This window comes from Camellia sinensis, chromosome 12 (genome assembly GCF_055761805.1).
Source record: "Camellia sinensis isolate YWXY chromosome 12, ASM5576180v1, whole genome shotgun sequence".
Classification (NCBI taxonomy): domain Eukaryota; kingdom Viridiplantae; phylum Streptophyta; class Magnoliopsida; order Ericales; family Theaceae; genus Camellia; species Camellia sinensis.
The window spans coordinates 132750251-132770919 of record NC_138972.1 but is presented as its reverse complement, the minus strand read 5'-3'; the positions used below and the strand labels follow the sequence as shown (position 1 = coordinate 132770919).

The following is a 20669-nucleotide window of genomic DNA, read 5'->3' as shown; positions in this document are numbered from 1 at the left end:
CTCAGATTTGATGAAAATTTTGGTGAACCATTGGAGATGTTCTTAGCCAGTAGATGTAGTCCATACTCCAGTCCAAAATTCAATATAGTCCATACTCCATCAATCTCACCATAATCATACCATACTCATAGTCTCACTCACTCACCAAACAATTTAACGAGACCATAATTCTATTTGTTTATTCTAAAATAATTTTGTACAATTTAATAAATCGTTTAAATTTTTTTACATCATATTTTAACAAAAAAATCTAAAAAATTAAAAAATTATTAAAAAAAACCGTTCCCAAATGAGGCCTTAATAGACCAAACTAGTACCACTCAGTTCAATCAATGGAATAAGGGAATCTGCAACATTTCTTTTTCTTTTTTCTTCTCTCGTTGGATTCATATATGCGCCCTTTCCACTCATATTTTTACTTGTGCTTTGTTTTCCACCAATGATTTAAAACCCGAACTGGACCGGACCAGTCGATCAGACTAGGATCTAGGCCTCGTTTCGGTTCGAAAGAACCCTCAAAATCAAGCTTGGTTGAAATTTGGCTTAGATTGTCAAAAGCGGTAGAACCGCCGGTTCAACCTGGAAAATTGGTGACCCGGTACCGATTTTGAATTGACCCGGTGGTTGGAAAATCTTTTTTTTTTTTTTCCTTTTTTCCTTTCTTTCTTTCCTTTATATATATATTATTCAAAATTTTGACTAAAAAAATCTTACTTAAAGAGCCTTCTTTCATGAGGAGGAGTCTTGTTGAAGTTTGAGGATTATGAAAATCTATTCCTATTTATAGGAAAATTTTAAAGAGATTCTACAAAATTCTATATGAAATTTAATCAAATTATTTGAATTATATTGATTAGAGGGAAAGTTGAAAATTTAATTTCTCTCCAAAATTAAATCTAACATTCAATCAATTTGTTTGGAGAGAATGTTAAAAAAATTTAATTTCTTTAAAACAAGTGACTTTTTCTTATCAATTATGACTTTATTGAATATTATTAATAAATACTATGCAACCATTTTTATTTTTATTTGAGTATTTATATATATATTTATTTATTTATAATTTATAATTATATTTTTTAATTATATAATATTAATTATGTCAGGACAGTTCCACCGCTTTAACTCGGCTGTTGAACCGATGGTCTATTCACCAAATTCCTTTTCTAGTTCGCTCACCAATTCGATTTTCAAAGCATTGCTTTCCACTATTTCAAAAAGATTCTTCCTTAATTAAAAAAATCAAGCATAGCATGGAGTGGGGGTGTTTGGTGAAGCTTTTTTGAGCTAACTTATGGCTTTTGACTTTTAAAAAGTTATTTTGGACTGTTTTGTTAAACTTATTTCAAACAGCTTCTGATTCTAACAACTAATTTTAAGTAAAAAAAGTTGATTTTGAGAAGCTACTCAGCCCTTACTTCTAATTATCAGCTTCTACTGTGGACATATTAATTCACGGTTATACTCTTAGATTTTTTTTTTATTTTTTATTTTTTAAAAAATAGAAAAAGATCCAAATGGACTATAAAATATTATTATTATTTTTTATGAGAAATGTAGACAAATAATGAATAATAAAAAATAAAAGTTAATTGAAAAAAACTACTTTACAGCTTATTTAACAAACATTACTCAGCAACTTAAATTTATAATCCAACTGCTATACCAAATAGATTAACAATTTCTAATTGAAATCATAATCTATAATCTGTTTTAACAGTTACAACAAACAGCACCAGTATCCATTAGTAGCCTATTGAGCTGTCATGACTAAAATAAAAAAAAAGGGCAACAGGCCTAAATTCAAATTCAGAGCCCTAACTTGGGTCCCAAATTGGGTTTATTTAGCTAGTAGATATAGTCCATACTCCGGCCCAAAATTCAATATAGTCCATACTCCATCAATCTCACCATAATCATACCATACTCACAGTCTCACTCACTCACCAAACAATTTAACAAGACCATAATTCTATTTGTTTATTCTAAAATAATTTTATACAATTTAATAAATTGTTTTAATTTTTTACTCACGTTAATTAATATTTTACTGAAGACGCTATTAACTTTCTAAATTGGCTGAATTATACTGACCTCTCATGAATTTGTTTTTAAAATACAACAAATTTTATAATTTTAACATAATTATACTAATATCTCTTTTAGCCTCCGTTTGGGAAGTGGGTTGGCTTTTTGGCTATTTTAGCCTAGTTTGGGAAGGACTTTTTGGCTTTTTGACTTTTTTGGCTTTTTTTGTGAGAGAGGATTGTAATGATTATGGATTGGATTTGATGTTTTGTTTTTTGTGGCTAAAATAGCCTATTTTGTTTTTTGTGGCTATTTTAGCCAAAAAAGCATGGGCTTTTTCTTGCCAAACGGAGGCTAAAATTAAACAAACCGAAACTAATCTACATAATACAAAAATACAAATATAAATAATGTAAAGTAACACATTTTAATATAAAAAAAGATAATAATATCCTTTTTTTATCAATATAACTAATAAATTTTTGATAAAAGAAATGTTAAGCATTATGTGAATAAAAATATTAAGGGAATTCAATATAATTGTATCAAAATTGTGAGAATTACTATATATTTTTTCTAAATTTCAAAAATAATTTATCCTTTTAAATTTTATTATTGTATGTCGTATTTACAAATAAAATATTTGTAAAAACTAATATTAATTTTTTAAGTTAATATACTCTGTATATATTATTTTTAACAACAATGATAGAAACCACTAATTTTGGAGCTCTAAAAGACCACTAATGACACGACACTCAATAAAAAAAAGAAAAAAAATACAATACCAAGGCCAAAACATCAAATCATTCTTGGTGGGGTCCACTGCCACATCATTAATGATGATAGCACTAATTAGTGCTCTCACTCATTTTTCTATTTTTAATAATTTTGAAGCAAAGTTTATTTCAAGCTGAAGGCACGCATACCAGAGCAACAGCAGACCAGACCCCACTAATCACAGCTGGCTATATGGCTCACAACACATGCTCCTAATCGTCACCCAAATTGCTAAATTAATCAGAAAATATTATAGGTTATAAATTTTTTACTAAATAATTAATTAAATTGTCTTATATAGATGTGGGCTTGTGAATTCTATACCTATGTAAGATATTTGATCAATCATTTATTTTGTGTTTGGTTAGAGGATTTAGGGAGGAATTTGGAAAGAAAAAGTAAAAAAGTGTGTGAAACTAGGTGCAATACAAACATGTTTTATTTATATTTCACCTACATTTTTCATTTCCTTTTTCAAATCCCTCAACTAAACACAGCATTAATAAAAAAATTTATATTTCTACCCTGACCCAAATTAATTTGGGAGGCTCTGTCATAATCTTTTCAAAAATCTCTTATTTTATATATTAATTAAACACATTCGCAGAAGTTTCATAGAGAACGTTAATTAAAGTGGGGTCCATTAATTATCATTCCCAGCAACAGCCAATTAGCATAGGACAAAAATACTGCAAAGGTTTAATTTGGAAATTTAATTAAAAATTAAATTAAAATTTTAATTTATTTTGAACACTATCATTTTTTATATATATATTTTTTAAAAAAATTAAAAAATTAATTTCTAACTAACTTTTTAAAATAATACAAACTCTTTCGTGGTATAATATTCTTTGATGTGACAATCCAACCGTTGAAAAAACTTGTCTTTAGGATTGGGAAAATATTTTAGTGCACATGGACAAAAGACCCATGGTATCCTAATTTGATCTACGTTAGTTGGAATGGTGGGATTCTTGATTTTTTTTAAAAAAAAATAAAAAATTATGAAGTCAAATAATTTAGGAGAATTTTTTTTCAGGTCCCTGATATTAAGACTTTACAGTATAAAAGACACTTAATATTTTTATAATGTCTAAGGTCCCTCAAGTAGATCCAGAGAAAATTGGTCCAAAGAAATTTGGTCCAGAGAAAATTGATCCAGAGAAAATTTGTCCAGAGAAAATTGGTCCAAAGAAAATTCCTCAATATTTTCATAATTTCTTCACCTGTTTGAATTTGCAGCGTTATCACCATGGGTTTGTTTACATGGTCCAGAGAAATTCTTTAGTTTAGACTGAATTTTCTTTGGTCTGAACTGAATTTACTCTAGACTTTCTCTGGGTTGGTCCAGAGAATTTCTCTGGTTTGGTTGGTCTGAATTTTCTTTGGATTGTTGGACTGAAATTTGAGAAGCTGATGCATACTTACCTTGATTGAATTACCCATGAGATTTGTGATGATTTGCCGAAATCTACCTGGATCTCCATAATACTGAAATTCTTGAATTGGGAAAATTAAGTTTAAAAGTCAAAGAATTTCTCTGGATCAACCCTGAGAAACTTTAGTAAAACCAAAGAATTTCTCTGAACCAACTCAGAGAAAATTCAGTTAAAAAATCAAAGAATTTCTCTAGTTTCAACCTAGAGAAAATTCAGTTAAAAAACTAAAGAAAATTCAGCTGAAATCACCTCATCACGCAGAGACAATGATTCGTTTGCTCGTCCATGCTGGGCCATCCCAACTATAATTGAAATCCAAGAAACTATATCTCTTCGGCACATAGTATCAAAAATGGTCTTTGCTGCTAGTATGTCACTACATTTAGCATACATATCAACAAGTGCATTACTAACAAATAAACTAAATTCATAACCAAGAGATAAAACTAAGCAATGAATCTGTTCTCCAAGCTCCAATGCTGCTAAATTAGCTGAGGCTCAAACAATGCTTAAAAGAATAAAAGGGTCTACAATATCAACCCCTGCTCTCCTCATTTCAATGAAGAGATTAAACCCATCAATCCATTGTCCATTCTGTACCAACCCAGATATCAAAGCCGTCCAAGAAAACAAATTCTTCTCCGCCATACTACGCAAGAGTTCAACAGCTTCCGATTTTCATCCACTTCAGGCATACCCAGAAATCATAGCTGTCGAAAAAACTAAATTCTCCGCCAAACCAGAGAATTTCTCTGGATCAACCCAAAGAAAATTCAGTTCGAATCATAGAATTTCTCTAGATCAATCTAGAGAAAATTCACTTTAAGCCATAAAATTTCTCCGGACCAACCCAGAGAAATTTCAGTTCAAACTAGAGAATTTCTCTGGTTTCAACCGAGAGAAAATTCAGTTCAGGTGATCGTGATTTACCATTTCTTTCTGATAATGGATCATCTGAATCAGCTTTTCACTACCACTGCAAACCTGCCATTCTTTGGTTCTTCATGTGAGGATTGAGCCTTAAAAGCTTCAGATACTTCTGGACCACATCCTTGGCGAAACACTTCGACGAACCGTTATCAGAGCTATACTTCCGTGAATTGCTTCTCGAACTGTTCACTCTCGCAAGCAGTGAGAAAATTGAAACTTCCTCAACCTTACATTTCCCAGCGAAATGCTTGCTCTGCCGGTGAGTCGCCGGCGACGCATTGGCGGACTCGATTTTCTCCAATTTCGGCTTTTTAAACAGCATAAACACACGAAACTTCGGCGGAGATCTCAAGAACGAAATCGGAGACAAAGGCTTGGTTCCTTTAAAAAACACATCGTTAGGAGATTCAACGAAATTGGACTCGATCACGTCGTCCTTTTTATATCCAAATCGTTGTACGAATCTTCGTTAGTGTCCGAACCATCGTCCTTGTCTTCCTTCTCGTCAAAACCTGGCACAGCAAATTCCAAATCGAAGAAAGTCTCTTCTTCTTCGTCGGATTCAACCAGCTGACGGTGGTAGAGCGGAGGGAGGAGTCGGAGGAAAAGGTGTTGAGGAAGATGTCGTAGAGGATGGTAGAGGAGCAGAGAAGAGAGAGAGAGGAGAGACAAATTTCTCTGATATATGTTTAGAGACCTTAGACATCAGAAAATAATTTTGTGGATCTCTTCCATTATGAAAAGTGGGAGAGGGACCTTACACTAATTTTCCCAATAATTTATATCTCATCATTTAAAAATTTTAAATATGTCATACCAAATTTTCTTTACTCAAAATTATTATTAGTTTTTGAAATTAAGATGTCACTAAAAAAGCTAATTCCAAACACTTTAATTTTTAAAAGATAATAGAAGAAGTGTTATAATATAAATAATGTGGAGTAATACTCTAAGACTATTAAATAATTTCTCATTATCTTTTTAGAACGTTAGCTATGTTTGATTATCGAATTAAGTTAATTGAGATTATAAGTACAGTAAAATTAAGTAATGAGATTACTAGTACGATGCTACTATTAGGTTAAAGATATAAAATAAATTATATTTATTTGTGTACTAATATAGTTGATATTAAATTTATAAAAATTAGGTATAATTTTATTATTTGGATAAAGTGGGAGAAAAGTGGTCCTTTTCACCCCAAATTTTATAGGATTTGATTGTGAATGCTAATTCCATCATTTAGGAGGATTAACAATGGCATGAGATGAGACTGTTCCCATATCAGTTTTGCTAATATCAAACAAATAAACAAACATATGAAACTAAACAAACAACCTTCTACGTTTAATTTTAAGATATTTCAATCTTAAAGGGAAATTTATTAGAAATTTTTTTTTTGAAGTGTTTATATGCCAATTAATTCATAAGATATTCTTATATTCTAATAAGTCTTATCATTTGGACATTTAATCTACTAAATCCAAATTATCATATTTAAGGTATTTTATGAACATTTATACCCTTACAGATATTTTTTGAACAGTTAACAATTTGGTGATGTGAACATTCATATTTTACAATGTGAGTATTCACATTGATATGTTAACATTTACATTGACGGTGCGAACATTCACATCACGAAACATTCACACAGTAAAAGTGAATATTATTAGGGGTATTTTGGTAATTATGTCACCCATAAAACTTATTGGAATATAAAAAAATAAAGTGAAATAAAACTTAAATAGATAAAAAATAATTTATGAAAAAGTGCCTCATCATAAAATCTGCAGACTTTTTTTTGTACCTTGAGTTTTTGCATGATTCATTAATTTTAAAAGTATATAGAAAAAAATAATTGTAACCACTTTGTTTGGATCTAATTTTTCTAAATTCAATTTTTAAAAAATTATTTTTTTTATTGAATTTTTTAATATTTATTTTTATTTTTTACTTTTAAATATACTTAATATAAATATAATTAAAAAATATAATATTTATGATTTTTTTAAAAAAATTGTTAAATACTAAAAATACAAAAAGAAAATGAAAGTTCAAGGAACGATATTTTTGACCCGGAAGGATACATACTGAATGGTTCAGTGGTTCATGGTAGTGGGGGTGACGATGAGTGGTGGGTAGGGTAAGGTTAGGTTTGAGTAAATTAGTGATATTTTTGACAAGGAACCATATGTACTGAAAATTTTATATTTGGAAATCATTAAGTGTATGTCTTGAAAAGAGATCTGTATCGAGAGGATTTGATGCGTGGAAATAAAACTACCCATTTTTCTTTGGTCCTAGTTTAGTGGGTGCCTCTATTTATACGCCACTTTTCATCTCAAGGCATACCATTAATTAGTTCATTTTTATTATAATATTAATCTAATGTAAAATGATCAAAAATTAATATAAAGGACAATAATGAATAAAATACACACATATCTTCTCAAACGTTACTTACGTATCTTCTTTCTCAATAATTCAAAAATCCTGAAACAAAAACCAAAAATCCTTATAGAAACAATCAAAAATATACGTATCATTGAAGATTCTGATTGGACTGAATGATGGATGCATCTGGCAATATTGGTTTGAAACAATGGAGCTAGAAAAAGGTTAGTTTTTCTTCTTCTTCTTCTTTTTATTTTTATTTTTTTATTTTCCCGTATACTTGCTGAGTGGTAAACTGTTTATATTCGTTCGGATACCTAGATTCGAACAATGTACTCATATTCGACTATCTACAACTGAACAAGTTCTAACTGTTCGATTTTTCTAGTCGAACATAAACCACATGTTCGGTTAATAAGTTTCGAACTTATAGTATTTGTTCGGTTTTCAATAGTCGAACTTTTGAATTTAGCTTGACTCAGTATTTCCGAACACTTATAACATATTTTTTTTTGTTTTTCCAGAACTGTGCACCCATGGAATGCAGTAATGTTGGATCTAAGTGTCTTATTGACTACACAAGTCAATTTATTACTAAAGAATGAGGTCGTAAACTATAGGAGAATGGAGTGAAATCGTCTTCAGCACGAATGGAGATCGGTTTAGACTGGTTCCCAACCTTCTGGGATGACAATGAAACAAAGAATGGAGGGGGACGTCCACAACGTGTGTGTTTTGAAGTGGAGGTGTGTACTATAGGAAATATGGAAGATTGAAGATTGTTGGTGGGGTGTGTGAGTGAGTAAGGGTAAAGATGGAAGATTGTGGTATGTATTGAACAAATTTTGTATTTATCAAATTACTAAGGATGTGCCTTGAATAGTGGTGTGTCTTGAGATGAAAGATAGTGTGTAAATAGAAGCACCCTAGTTTAGTCCCAATTTTTTTTCATATGCATTGACGAGTATACCGTTTATCCATTTTTACAATCCAATCAAATTAACAAGGTTATGTTGGGATATATGAATTTGTGAATTAGAAATGTAAAAAGAAATAATGTTGAGTTTCTCTTAAGTTTAAATTTAAATTTGAAAGAATTTGAGAGATTTATGGGATCTATTGTGTATTCTGTATCGATAATCTGAAGTTTTCATTTTATCTGATTCTCAATAAATATTATTTATGATAAAAATTATATTAATATGATAATTATAACTTTTTTATTTTATCACGTTTGTTTTGGAAAAAATAATTAATAAGTATTTTTTCAAAATATATTATTTATTTTTTTAGAGAGAAATAAGATAAAATAAAAAAATATTATAATTATCAAATTAAAATTTTGTTCATTGATTATATGCAAGAAAAAGGTTTTATAAAATGAACAATTCAGATCATTAAAACATGACTTGTGATAGGTCATGTTTGGCCCATTTAAATACCCAATTTAAGTTCACTTTATTGATCTGAATTATTATTTTTTTGTATGTTTCTATTAGATCATGCATATGAAAAGTTAGATCGGTCAAATATCAGTAGTCACATGTTAAAATTATGTTTGTGTTTAAAAAATGAATGGCAAATACAATTTTAAAAATAGATTTATTTTTTTAAAGACAAATATGATCCAAATAGATAATTATCGATATCCAACAACTATAATTTTTTCATACATGATTTACTCAAAATATACAAAAAATTAAACGATTCAAATTAACAAATTGATTCCAAAATAAACCTTTAATGCTCCATTTAGGTCTCATTTAAAAATATGCTATTTTAATAATTTTTTGAATTTTTACTAAAATATGTGTAGAAAAGTAGAGAGAGTGATGTGATAACTTATAGTGACTTTTTGGCTAAAATATATATGCCCCATTTGGGATGAGTGTTTGGACTAAAATAATCATATATGACAAAATAGTTCATTTTAGCTAAATATGACAAAATATCACAATCAATCCATAATCATTTCATTTTTTTCCTCACAAAAGTCAAAAAAGTCAAAAAAACCTATCTCAAACGAGATTTTTTTTAACCCTAAATAGCCAAAAAGTCAATCCACATCATAGTTGACAAACGAGACCTTAATTCACTATAATGAGTTGAAATGATCACCCCTTAAACTCTCATATAGAATGGCCATTCTCTTAAATGATGAATAATGATTCTATTTGTAATCTATTTTATCATTATTTTTTTAATCAACTAAGGCCTCGTTTGGGAACAAGCTATTTTAGTATCTTTTTAACTTTTTGGCTAAAATATGAGGTAAAAAAAACTAGTATGTTTGGGATGATTTTTTGATTTTTTACGAAAAAATGCGTAAAAAATAGAGAGAAAAGAGAATCTTTGACTTTTTGGTATAAGTTGTTGGTTTTTTGATTTTTTAAATAATTTTTTAGCTTTTAAACTAAAACAACCACTTGTCAAACGAGGCCTAAATATATAAATAAACATTTTGATAAAATTATCATCCTATTCCGTTTTATTTCAATAAATTAAACACTCAGTTCAATCAATGGAATAAGGGAATCTGCACCCTTTATTTGTTTTAATTTTTTTTTGGATTCAAATCTGCACCCTTTCTACTCCTAGTTTTACTTGTGCTTTGCTTTCCCCTATTACAAATGACTCTTCCTTCAATCTATAAATTAAAAAAATCAAGCATAGCATGGAGTATCCATCAGTAGCCTATTGGGCTGTCCAATAAAAAAATGTTAACAGGCCTAAATTCAAATTCAGTGCCCTAACTTGGGTCCCATATTGGGTTTATCTAGCTAGTAGATGTAGTCCATACTCCGGCCCAAAATTCAATATAGTCCATACTCCATCAATCTCACCACATTCATACCACATTATTCATAGTCTCACTCGCCTAACAATTTAACATGACCATAATTCTATTTGTTTATTCTAAAATAATTTTATACAATTTAATAAATTGTTTTATTTTTTTTACTCACGTTAATTAATATTTTAGTGAGTATGCTATTAACTTTTTAAATTGACTAAATTACACTAACCTCTCATGAAATTTTAAAAAAAATGCAATAAATTTTACAGTTTTAATATAATTATACTAATATCTCTTTTAATAAAATTTGATAAACCGAAACTAATCTATATAATACAAAAATACAAATATAAATCATGTAAAGTAACACATTTTAATATAAAAAAAATAATAATATCATTTTTTTAATCAATATAACTAATAAATTTTTGATAGAAAGAAATGTTAAGTATTATATGAATAAAAATATTAAAGGAATTCAATATAATTGTGTCAAAATTGTGAGAATTATCATATTTTTTTTAAACTTCAGAAGTAATTTATCCTTTTAAATTTTATTATTGTATGTCGTATTTACAAATAAAATATTAAAGTTTATTTCAAGTTGAAGGCACGCAAACCAGCGCAACAGCAGACCAGACCCCGCTAATCACAGCTGGCTATATGGCTCACAACACATGCTCCTAGTCGTCACCCAAATTGCTAAATGAATAATATTATATTTGTAAATTAATATATTAATTAATGTATTAATTAATGATGTAATATAATATAATATAATATTTTTTTGATATTTATAAATTTTTTTTATAATGAGCAGAATTTATAATAGTGTAATAATTAATAGTAATATATTAATTAATACATTAATTAATGTATGTAGTACCACCATTGCTAAAATAATTTGGGACGCTCCGTCATAATCTTCCCAAAAATCTCTTATTTAGGTATTGTTTGGGAAGGGTTAAAGTGGCTATTTTAGTCACAAAAGACAAAATAAACTGTTTTAGCCACAAAAAATAAAACCTCATATCTAACCCATAATCATTACTCTTCTTTCACAAAAAAAGTCAAAAAGCAAAAAAATCCATTCTAAACCAAGCTTTTTTAGCCCAAACTAAGGCCTCGTTTGGGAACCTTTCCTTTTAACCAAAAAGCTAAAAAATTACTAAATTAGTCAAAAAATCAACAATCCATATAAAAAAGCCAAAGATTCTCTTTTCTCTCTACTTTTTGCACATCTTTTGGTAAAAACTCAAAAAGTCATCCCAAATATACAAGTTTTTTTAGCTCATATTTTAGCCAAATAGCAAAAAATTTACTAAATTAGCCTGTTCCCAAACGAGACCTATGGGCAAGTTTGAGATCTTTTAAAAAAGATAAAAAGACAAAAAGTTACTCAAAAAGTTAAAAAATTAATACTATTCACTAAAAGTCAACAATTACGGCTGCACAACTTCCAATTCGAATTTTTCTCCACAAATCAATTTTTATAATTTTTTATTATATATTTTTTCATAAAAAGTCAAAAAGTTAACCCAAACATCTATATTTTCAACTTCAATTTTTTAGCCTAAAAAGATAAAAAATACACTTATTTAAGACACTCTAAATAACCTTTAAAATAACTAAAAAAATTAAAAAGTTAAAAAGCTAACCTACTTTGCAAACGGAGGCTTATATATTAAACACATTCGCAGAGGTTTTATAGACATAGTTAATTAAAGGGAGGCTCATTAATTATCATTCCCCAAAACAGCCAATTGGCATAGGGCAAAAATATTACAAGACTAGAAAAATGCTTGGGAGCATTAATTAGTGCTCCCACTAATTAGGTGGTAGTGGGTCTCATCATTAATGATGTGATGTTTTGGTCTTGAAGTTGTGTTTTTTTTTTTTTTTTACTTTTTTAATGCATTAGTGCTATTAGTGGTGATATTTTTAGTGAGATGAATCATTGTTATACAAGACTAATGTTATATATATCAATTAGTGCATTAATTAATATATTAATTGATAATGTGATATAATTTAAGATATTTTTAGTATTTATAATTTTTATAATAAGTGAAATAAATAATAATGTCACAACTAGTATTAGTACACTAGCTAGTACACTAATTGATATATATAGCATCACTTATGTTACAAAGGTTTAATTTGGGAATTTGGTTAAAAATTAAAGTTTGACTTTTAACTTATTTTGAGTTATATAACTTATTTATTTTTTTACATTTTTTTTAAAAAAATAAAAAATTAACTTTTAACAAATTTCTTAAAATAATCCAACAAAAATGTGTTTGGTGGTATAATATTCTTTGATGTGACAATCCAACCATTGAAAAAACTAGTTTTGTTGGGAAAATATTTTAGTGCACATGGCCAAAAGACTCATGGTATCCTAATTTGATATACGTTAGTTGGAATGGCAGGATTTTTAATTAATTTATTTATTTATTAAGGAGGGTTTGGAAAATGCGTTAATTAAATTAATTTTTATTAAGGAGTGTTTGGAAAATGTGTTAATTAAATTAATTTTTTTAATTAAAAAAATTAAGAAGTCAAATAATTTATATGTCATCATTTAAAAATTTTAAATATGTTTGGATGGATTAGATAAGGGGGATTGAAATCTATCGAATTGTTAGTCCGGGATATATTTATGTTCCATGTTTGTTTAGTCATGAGATTAGATATCAGGATATGATTATTTGAGTGGATATAATATGAATCGTATGTTTATTTGGGATATTATGGAGAAGAATAAATGTTTATTTTCAATTATTTACTAAGTGATAACAATATTAAACATATATTTAATATTTTAATTATTTTTATTCAGATTAAATAAAATTTATTATATTTTATTTTTTACATAAGTAAATAAATTTATTTATTTTAAATTAAATAAATAAAATATCAATAAAAATATATGTTATTTTTTAATTAAAATTTATATAAATTTATATTAAAAAATAATAAAAATGAAATAAAACATCTACTAAAATTTAAATAATGAAATTAAATAAAATATAAACAAAATTTTAAAATAAAATATCAATAAAATATCTATAAAAAATTATTTTAAAAAATTAAATAAATAAAATTATTTTATTTTTAAATTAAGATATTTAAATTTTATTAAATTTAATTAAATATAATACATAATTAAATAATAAAGATTCAAAATAATCATTTCACTAGTTATTCCTATACCTCCTTATGACTCTATTTGTGTCCCACCCCAACGGCACACACAATATTCCAACACATATAAAACTACTAATCTAGAGTAACTATTAATTCAAAACAAAATTAAAAAATCAAACAGTAAACTATTAATCGAATAATACAAACACCACCATACGGTACAGAGCAGTTGTGTTGTGGGCCAGGTGGTTGAGTTGAGACAGTTGAGACCTTCCTTACGCTTGGGTTGGACTCAAAACCCTACGACATACGCGCCTATTTATACGGTGAGAAGGAAAGAGAGAGACAGAGACAGAGAGTGTGCGAGCAGTTTAAGACAGAGTGATCTATGATAATGGATCGCAACGCTGTCTTCGCTATAAGCTTCATCTGCATTGTCGTCGCCGGCGTTGGAGGCCAAGCTCCGGCATCATCACCTACTTCAACACCGGCGCCGCCGTCTACCCCCACCGCACCAAAAGCTTCTCCTCCTACTTCAACTTCGGCCCCTCCCTCTACCCCCACCGCACCAAAAGCTTCTCCTCCTACTTCAACTCCTGCCCCTCCCTCTACCCCCACCGCACCAAAATCTTCTCCTCCTACTTCCACCCCAGCTCCGCCGACTACTCTAGCTCCGACCATCTCTCCTAAGGCGGCGCCACCTACTGTAATATCATCTCCGCCGGTTTCAACCCCACCACCAGCTGCTCCTCCTCCGGCTACTCCTCCACCAGCCACTCCACCACCCGCTACTCCTCCTCCGGCCACTCCACCACCGGCTACTCCTACACCAGCCACTCCACCACCGGCTACTCCTCCGGCCACTCCTCCACCGGCTGTTCCTCCACCTGCACCGCTTGCTGCTCCACCTGCTCAGGTTCCGGCCCCAGCTCCGAGCAAGAAGCGAAAATCTCCGTCGCCGTCGCCGTTGGCAGTGAGTCCTCCGGCACCGCCGACGGAAGCACCAGCGCCGACCAACGGGGGGGCTACATCGCCTTCACCATCTGCTCCCGAAAAGGTACGTACGCGGTTTTTAGTCCAGTCGTTCATGGCATTTCTCTAACGTGCGTCTAGGGCACAACAATGAGCGCACGATGATCACGATCTGTGGACATCAAGCACAGATCTGAGCATTTGAGGTGGTCACATTGAGTTTGCAGTCACAGATCAGGAACTAGTCTGTCTAGTTTAGTTAACCAGTTTTCAAGCGATCTTGTTAAAACACATGGCGTATTGTAGTTTATTCTCCTTATGGTTTGCTAACGTGAACAGGTTACCTGTGTAACTTTGTGTTTCGTGCGGCCCGGTGTCAGTGAGTGTCTTGGGTTGGGTGTAAACTGTGTGATCGTAGTGTAGTGATCAGATGCGGAGAAGCCCATTTGAACTTGGGTTTTGGATCTTTGACTTTTTCCAAGTGTTTTCAGGAGGAGAAAAATATATAAGCTAATTAGGAAGATCTCAAAGCTTTTAATTACAAAACATTTGAAGACATTTACACAATCAAAAAGTCATATGATAGCTTATTTTGAAAACATGTTTAACTTTTGAGAATACAAAAATTGTACCAAACTTATTGTTATAATCTAAGAAGTTTTATAATCATAAAACTATTAAGTAATACCAAACAGAGTCCGCAAATGGAGCATCTCCATTGACGTACAAAAACTAAAATCCTTCAAAATCATGCAAGTGTATTGAGGTCACGAATAATGATACCTATGAATTTGCCATATAAATACATACTTAAAATTTAGTTAAGGGAGCTGCTAAATAACCAAAAAATGTCTCTCCACATTCACTGTCCTAACTTATATCCACAATCAACACCTATACGTATCTCACACACATATAAGTGTGTGCAGTAGTAGAGCCAGTATGGCGAACTGGGCTATATGGTGATAGGTTGGATTGTTCTCCTTGTCATCTCCAGCAAAACAAGCCCTTCAAAATTTGAATGCATTGGGAGATGTCCTTTTGAAGGGCCTACCGAGAAGATAATGGAGATTTTAGGGTTTAGAGAATGATATAGCATACCTCACTTGTATATATACACGAGGCGCAGGTTCTAGAAGATCCCCATTTTGTGATTGATGGAATAATTTTTTTAGGCCTTGTGCAGTTAGAGTCTGCCACGTGTCTTTCCCCTTGTGCACAACTCCTCGGGATAAAGGTTACTGCTCAGTCATGTCCTTTAGGTGGTGGCAGGCAGTTTTATAGCGAGGGATCACCTTTGGTTTGTCCACATACCCCACTATGCTATGTAGGCTAGTCGAATATCTCGGTCTGACCAGGGAATTGCTCAGCAGATTGGGATGTTTAGTTGATCAGTCAAGGCTGTGCCAGCTAGGAGGTTGGCATTGCTGACGAGTGGCCTGGCTCGAGGGTTTGCCTGGCTTAGCTTGTCTATTTCTCCTGGGGGGTTACCTTGATTGGTTGGACATTGCACTAATTGTGTATTCATCAAGTTCAATGACTAAGAGATAGTGAGACTTTTATTATTATCTTTTTTAACAAAGAGCGAGTTTCAACGCAGAACATAATGAAGTCAGGGAAAAGTAAGATGTTAATGGGGGCAAATTGTCTCGCACGAGCTATTGTTCAATGGCAATACATGTGGCTACATTATTTTTTCTAAATCTCAGTCTGGGCAATTTCCCCCCACTCAGCCTGATGTGGCTCTGCCCTTGAGTGTGCTGATGTAGTGCCAACATGATAGTGATTTCATTCCAAGTCGATTCTAAGCTGGTTTACTGGTCAAAACCAAAGATAATGCGGTGGTCCCGGACCATGGAATAACTTTCCTGAGATCATGGAAGTAAGGGTAATTAAAGGTTGTTACTTTTACATGTCAATTGACTAAATTCATGATCCTTGTATATGTGAAACATATATGTAAAGAGGGGTTGGGGATCTAGTCATTTTGACTTACGAGAATAGCTCCTTTTAAATGATAAATAACTTTATTTCTGGGACCATTAAGTGCATCTAATTCTCTATCCCTGTACCTGTCTCTATCCATGCCATGCCCTTTTGTTGCCGCATCGCCAAAATCTAGGTACAAGAGAGACATGGGATATGTGATGGTATATAGATAGATATCCAAGTGCAAGAGCTCCTTTGGACATTATCCCTTGCAGTGTTATTAAAGGCGTGCCTAGGCGTGCGCCTAGGCCCAAGTCCCATCCAGGCCCAAGGTTTGCGCCTTGTAGTGTTCCAGGCTAGGCGACTTCGATAAGGCGCACCTAGGTTCAAGTCCCGTCCAGTCCCAAGATTTGTGCCTCGTAATGTTCCAGGCCAGACGACTGTGATAAGGCGTCTGATTGGCCTAAAGTTTGCGTCTTGAGGACTTTTTTTATTGTTGCTAAGGTTTTGTTTAAAATCTAACCATAAACCCTAAATTATTTACTAACATTAAATTATATATTTTTTTCCGTACAAGGTGTGCTTCACTTCGGTGAAGCCTGTGCTTCACCCTGCACCTTAAGCCTTGAGCCTAGGCTCTAGGAGACCTTGGCGCCTTGGTGCACCTATCGCCTTTGATAACACCGATCCCTTGTGTTATTCCAAACCTATACATATGTTACTAATGCTAGGTCTGTCAGTGTTTTGTATACTTGGATACTCATGATTGGTTCTAGTTTGAAAATAATCATTAACAATAGTGAAGGAGATCATGTACAATTGAAAAACCAGTGGTATATAGCATTCTCAGTTTGTTAATAGTATCAAAATTGTTTCCAACTCTAGGGGAAAGTTGTTTAATTTATGAGAAATATATATCAGATCTGAAGAGTAGTCTCATGGCCGATGCCAAAGTATCTAGTTTTTATATAAAGTTCATCTAAATTTTAGTTTACGATTGGGGTTTACAAACCTTGGGAGATTGATATCATCATATTTGCCCCAAAATTAGTATGGATGTGGAAATAAGCTTTTGGATTTGTGTTTGGGATGTTCAATGTAAGCATACACAAAATGTGCTTGGACAAAGTGTGAATCAGTTATATCAATTACCCATTTCATAGAAAAATTTGATTTTTATTGTGTCCATCTTGAAGAGTCACACAACTATCTTAAGTACTACTATCATTCCTGTTTTTTTAAACATAGTAGACCTTTCTTGGCTTTGCTGTGTCTTTTTCTAACATACTAAAACTCACATTGCAGAGTGGGGTGGAGAAATCGTGGTCCATGGAGAAGATGGTCAGGAGCTTGATCTTTGGATGGGCTCTCCTTTGTTTGCTATTCTGAGATGACAAAACAGAAAGTTCCAGTATCAGAGATTTTTTTCTATCTTCTGTTTCATTTACTTTTTCTCGTATTATTATTATTGGCTGTGTCATTTTTAGCCCATATTTATATGGTGATGGGACTAGAGGACCTGTATTTGGACCATTCATTCATCAGTTGGATTCTTTAAGGAGATTTTTCTTGGGAGCTTTTGTATTTTTATTTTGAATGGTTACAGTTTAGTGACCTATTTTTTTTCTCTCCTGATTTCATGTTTAGCTTCATGTTGTTCCATTGTATTGTCACCGCACGAGCTTGACATATATTACTTGGGATTAACCTGGTGGATGAGCTACCCTATTATTGATGCAATATTTGAGTTCAAATTTTACTGATTCTGGTTTATTTCTCATTTACTGATTGTATGAAACAGTTAAAATCGTGACAATTACAAAGTTTGAAGCAGTTAGATTTGAAATGGGTATGTTGGCACACAGATAAGGGTAGTACAAAAATAAAATTGTGCAGCTGCAAGTCCAACGGTTGACAGTGCTGCGCTTGATGGTAGATGTGCAGTGTTGTCAAACAGTTTCCTGGCTAGATGTGTCACTCTCTATTTTACTTTGGGTTAGTCTTGCCTAGATGGTGCCACTTGCTCTATTTTACATTGGGTATGTAAATTTTGGTCCTTGTTGATCTTCTGCAAGCTCCTGAGATGTTCACTACTAATTTTTTCTTGCATATTCCAAATGTAAACTTGTAAGCTATATCTTTTTATGAAATGAAGGGATGTTCTTTTTCTTGCCAAAAAAAACAAAAAACAAATATAAATGAGTAACGCTAGAAACTCCAAAAGTTTTACCAAATTTTCTATCAAATGTCCCACATGGGTATCCATGCGAGACATTTGGTAAAATTTTTGAGGTCCCTACCATTTTCAATACAAATATAAGAAAACATTTTAATTCATAGTAAGTTGAATGTAACATATGTTTTATTTAAGAGATTGCTCGGTCCCTGGAAATGATAGACAATAATTTCTCGACACTTGTTTGTAGTGAGGCATTTTGTACGTGTTCCTAAGAAAAAAAATTTGTCTATTTTTTGAGGTCTTAGGGTTATATTGACTATATTTCCATCTCACTATAGTGTGAAGTTATCTAATAGGTCTGACTTATCATGTGATTATATGTTCATCCAATAACAAAGGGACACAACATATACCAACTTGTCAAGAAAATAAAAATCAAAATGGTCTTTTATCCCTTTATTATTAGGACACACCACACATATGTTAAATTGAACCTAAATAGTATCATATCTTTTATGCATAATAAGTGACGTAATTTTTTTTGTAAATCATAAAACATTTCCATTATCCTCTTTCAACTTTTCTAAATCGATAATTAATATTTGAATGATATAATAATGTTAGATCTTAAAATTTATTTAACAAATATTGTGCAGTTGAGTTTAATTGTAAGTAGTGTGAGTTGCATTGCATAAACACTAAGACCACACATTGTTTGTGTAAATTTTGAGATACCAAGCTTCATTATTGGGATAATAATTAGGGGTCGCCAATAGAGATGGCAATAAATAACCTATCCGTATCTATGGAAACCTAACTAAAATATATGAAATTTTTTCTTTTTTCTTGTCTGTCGGATAGGGTAGGTGATTTTCTTTAAATCTCTACTGAGGATGTGGCGGGGATGGGTACCCACTAATATCCCCATATGTTATTTTTTTTTTAGGTACATCGGAAAATAATTTCTCCATATGTTTTCACTAGGGATGACAATGGGGGTTAATGAGGTGGATATTAATTCCCATCCCTGTTCCTCTATAATTATTTGTCCCCATAGGTATTACCCTTCCCATCTCCTAATGGGTTTGAATTTTTCCCAACCTAACTTGACTTTTTTTATTTTTTATTTATTTTTATTTTTTTAAAATTCACAATTAAAGCTAAATATACATTCAATCTTATTTTATTTTATTTGGGTCAACAACAAAATCAAATACACATTAATTAACATTGCCACATTATTCTTGTCAAATTTTATGTATATTTAGAATTTTTTAAATTTATGTAGAAAAATTCTATTCTTACAAAAAAATTTCATCTTCTTTTTTATTTTTTTTTAAATTTTATGTATCTCCGTCTCTCTAATAATTGATCTTCGATAATCTGAAGGTGAGTTGTTGCTCTTATTTCCATCTTCTTTTTTTTTTAAAAAAAAAAAAAATTAATTGCATTTATAGAATGAATTTTCTTGTTTCAATATCTCCTGCAATTGTTTTATTGGATTCCTCTCTGATTTGATGGTAACCTTAGATTGAATTTTTCACTCTTAATTAGTGATCACCTTAATTGAAATTTTGTACATTTTTGTCTTCAATTCCATGTTTTGGTTATGATTAATTGCGCGTTTTTTATCGATAGTCACAATCTTGTCGCCGTTAGATTGTCGTCATTGCAAATCGCCGTTACTGTAGTGAGAGGATAGGAGAGTGTGAGAATTAGAACTCTAATTGTAAGTAGAGTAGTGAAAACATATGGAGAAATTATTTTCCAATGTACCTAAAAATACATATATATATATATATGGAAAAATTAGTGGGTATCCATCCCCGGTGGAGATTTAAAGAACATCACTTACCCTATCCGACGGACAAGAAAAATGGGAAAAACTCATGTATTTGGGTTGGGTCTACATAGATACCCACAGGGTAGGTTATCCATTGTCATCCCTAATTTTCACTACTCTGTTTACAATTAGAGTTTTGATTCTCACTCTCTCTCATCCTCTCACTACAGCAACGGCGATTTGCGATGGCGACAATCTAGTGGTGACAAGATTGTGACTATCGAT

The 20669-nt window shown here is 31.5% G+C and overlaps 1 protein-coding gene across 1 annotated transcript; it reads left to right on the top strand.

The window, feature by feature from the left end:
• The first annotated feature begins 13716 nt into the window (after positions 1-13716).
• LOC114310931 (uncharacterized) lies at positions 13717-18162 on the top strand. The gene is made up of 2 exons (XM_028257031.2): positions 13717-14578; positions 17728-18162. The coding sequence occupies exons 1-2, from the start codon at positions 13910-13912 to the stop codon at positions 17809-17811; spliced, it is 753 nt and encodes a 250-aa protein (XP_028112832.2). The 5' UTR covers positions 13717-13909; the 3' UTR covers positions 17812-18162.
• Positions 18163-20669: the final 2507 nt, after the last annotated feature.